This window comes from Malania oleifera, chromosome 3 (assembly GCF_029873635.1).
Source record: "Malania oleifera isolate guangnan ecotype guangnan chromosome 3, ASM2987363v1, whole genome shotgun sequence".
NCBI classification, from domain to species: domain Eukaryota; kingdom Viridiplantae; phylum Streptophyta; class Magnoliopsida; order Santalales; family Ximeniaceae; genus Malania; species Malania oleifera.
Window position 1 is genome coordinate 82,804,684 of NC_080419.1, and position 1,684 is coordinate 82,806,367.

The 1,684-nt window shown below is 43.2% G+C and overlaps 1 protein-coding gene across 1 annotated transcript; it reads left to right on the plus strand.

Annotated features, from left to right (window-relative positions):
• Positions 1-846: 846 nt before the first annotated feature.
• LOC131151400 (uncharacterized mitochondrial protein AtMg00300-like) lies at positions 847-1,441 on the plus strand. The gene is made up of 2 exons (XM_058102643.1): positions 847-962; positions 1,063-1,441. The coding sequence occupies exons 1-2, from the start codon at positions 847-849 to the stop codon at positions 1,439-1,441; spliced, it is 495 nt and encodes a 164-aa protein (XP_057958626.1).
• The last annotated feature ends 243 nt before the right edge of the window (positions 1,442-1,684 follow it).

Here is a 1,684-nt window from a genome sequence, read left to right on the forward strand (position 1 = left end):
TGGTAACGAAGGGTGAAAGATTTTCTAGTGCAATAAGGGATGGTGAGAGCGTTATACAGAAAGAAGTCGGACGAAATGAACGAAGTAAGTTAGAAGGATCTAAAAGCTAAGGCGGTTTCCACTCTCTAGTATTGTTTGGCCAATGACATTATGTACAATGTCATGGATGAGGTACCGCCAGTGGCAATATGGTTTAAGCTTAAAAGCTAGAATGTGTCTAAGTCACTTACGAACAAGATATATCTTAAGCAAAAGATTTATTGGCTTAATATGGCGAAGGGTTCGGATCTTTCTTAGTACATCAACACTTTTAATCAGATCATTAGTGATCTGAAGCGCGTCAATGTGAAGTTCGTGGAGGAAGATAAGACATTGATGTTGCTAAATTCCCCAACGATGTCTCCAACATATGAAAGCCTGGTTATGATGCTAACTTGGGGAAAAGAAACCTTGGAGTTGGAGGACATCACGAGTTCTTTGCTGGGGTTCCACCAAAGGAAGAAGGCCAGCGATGAGGGTTAACATGTTGAAGGGCTCGTGGTAAAGGGAAATCAGGATCGTGGGAGGAGCAATATCCAAGGGGGATCAAGCGACCATAGGACTCGGTCCAAGTTTAGGAAGAAGAAGAATGTGCAGTGTTTTAAGTGCGGCAAAAGAGGGCACATAAAACCCGAGCGTCCGGAAAGAAGGAAGGGAGGCGCTGAAAACAAAGAAGGTTCATCAACAACAACGAATGTAGTTAAAGGAGGAGACTTTGGGAGTGGTGATGGTGATATGCTCTTGGTTTCATCGGGATCAGATGAGTTCATAGATTCTTGGATTTTGGACTCTGCATGTTTATATCATATGACGCCCAATAAGGACTGGTTTACTACGTACAAACTGGTCAGTTCTGGTTCCATTCTAATAGGGAACGATGCTGCGTGCAAAGTGATTGAGATGGGGAATATTAGAATCATGATGTATGATGGTGTAGTGCGGATGTTGTGTGATGTCAGACACATACCAGAGTTGAGGAAGAATTTTTTTTTTTTTAGGCATCTTGGATTGTAATGATTTCAGTTATAAGTACGAAGGTGGGGTAATGAAGGTGAGCAAGGGAGTTTTGACCGTGATGAAGGTGAAGAGAGTGTCGGGTAATATTTACACACTGCTGGGTACCACGGTTATAGGTGGGGCTGCAGCTGCAGAGTCTGAGTCTGAGTCTGACAGTACTCTTCTGTGGTATATGCATCTAGGGCATATGAGAGAGTGTGGAATGAAGGAACTTCACAAGAGAGATCTTCCAAAGGGGGTAAAATCATGCAAGATGGAGTTCTGCAAGTACCGCGTGCTTGGAAAGAAGAGCCAAATTCAGTTCATGATGGCCACACACAAGACGGAGGGAGTACTGGACTATATTCATTCTGATGTTTGGGGACCGGTGAGAGTGGCATTATGAGGGGGACACGTGTATTTCATGAGTTTTATCAATGAGTACTCATGTAAGGTCTGGGTTTACTTCATGTGTCATAAGTGGGAAACGTTTGCTAGGTTCAAAGTGTGGAAAGCTGAAGTGGAAAACTAGACCGAAAGAAAGATAAAATTCTCCACAACATACAAGGAGATTGAGTATACAAACTCGGGATTCAGAGAGTTCTGCTAGCATCAAGGCATAAGGAGGCATTTTACCGTGTGCCAGGTA

Excerpts from the sequence above, each read along its gene's own strand:
- LOC131151400 (XM_058102643.1), top strand. The coding sequence starts at position 847 with ATGACGCCCAATAAGGACTGGTTTACTACGTACAAACTGGTCAGTTCT. Across the intron at positions 963-1,062 it reads GGGAATATTAGAATCATGAT|TTATAAGTACGAAGGTGGGG; the intron begins GTATGATGGTGT and ends TAATGATTTCAG.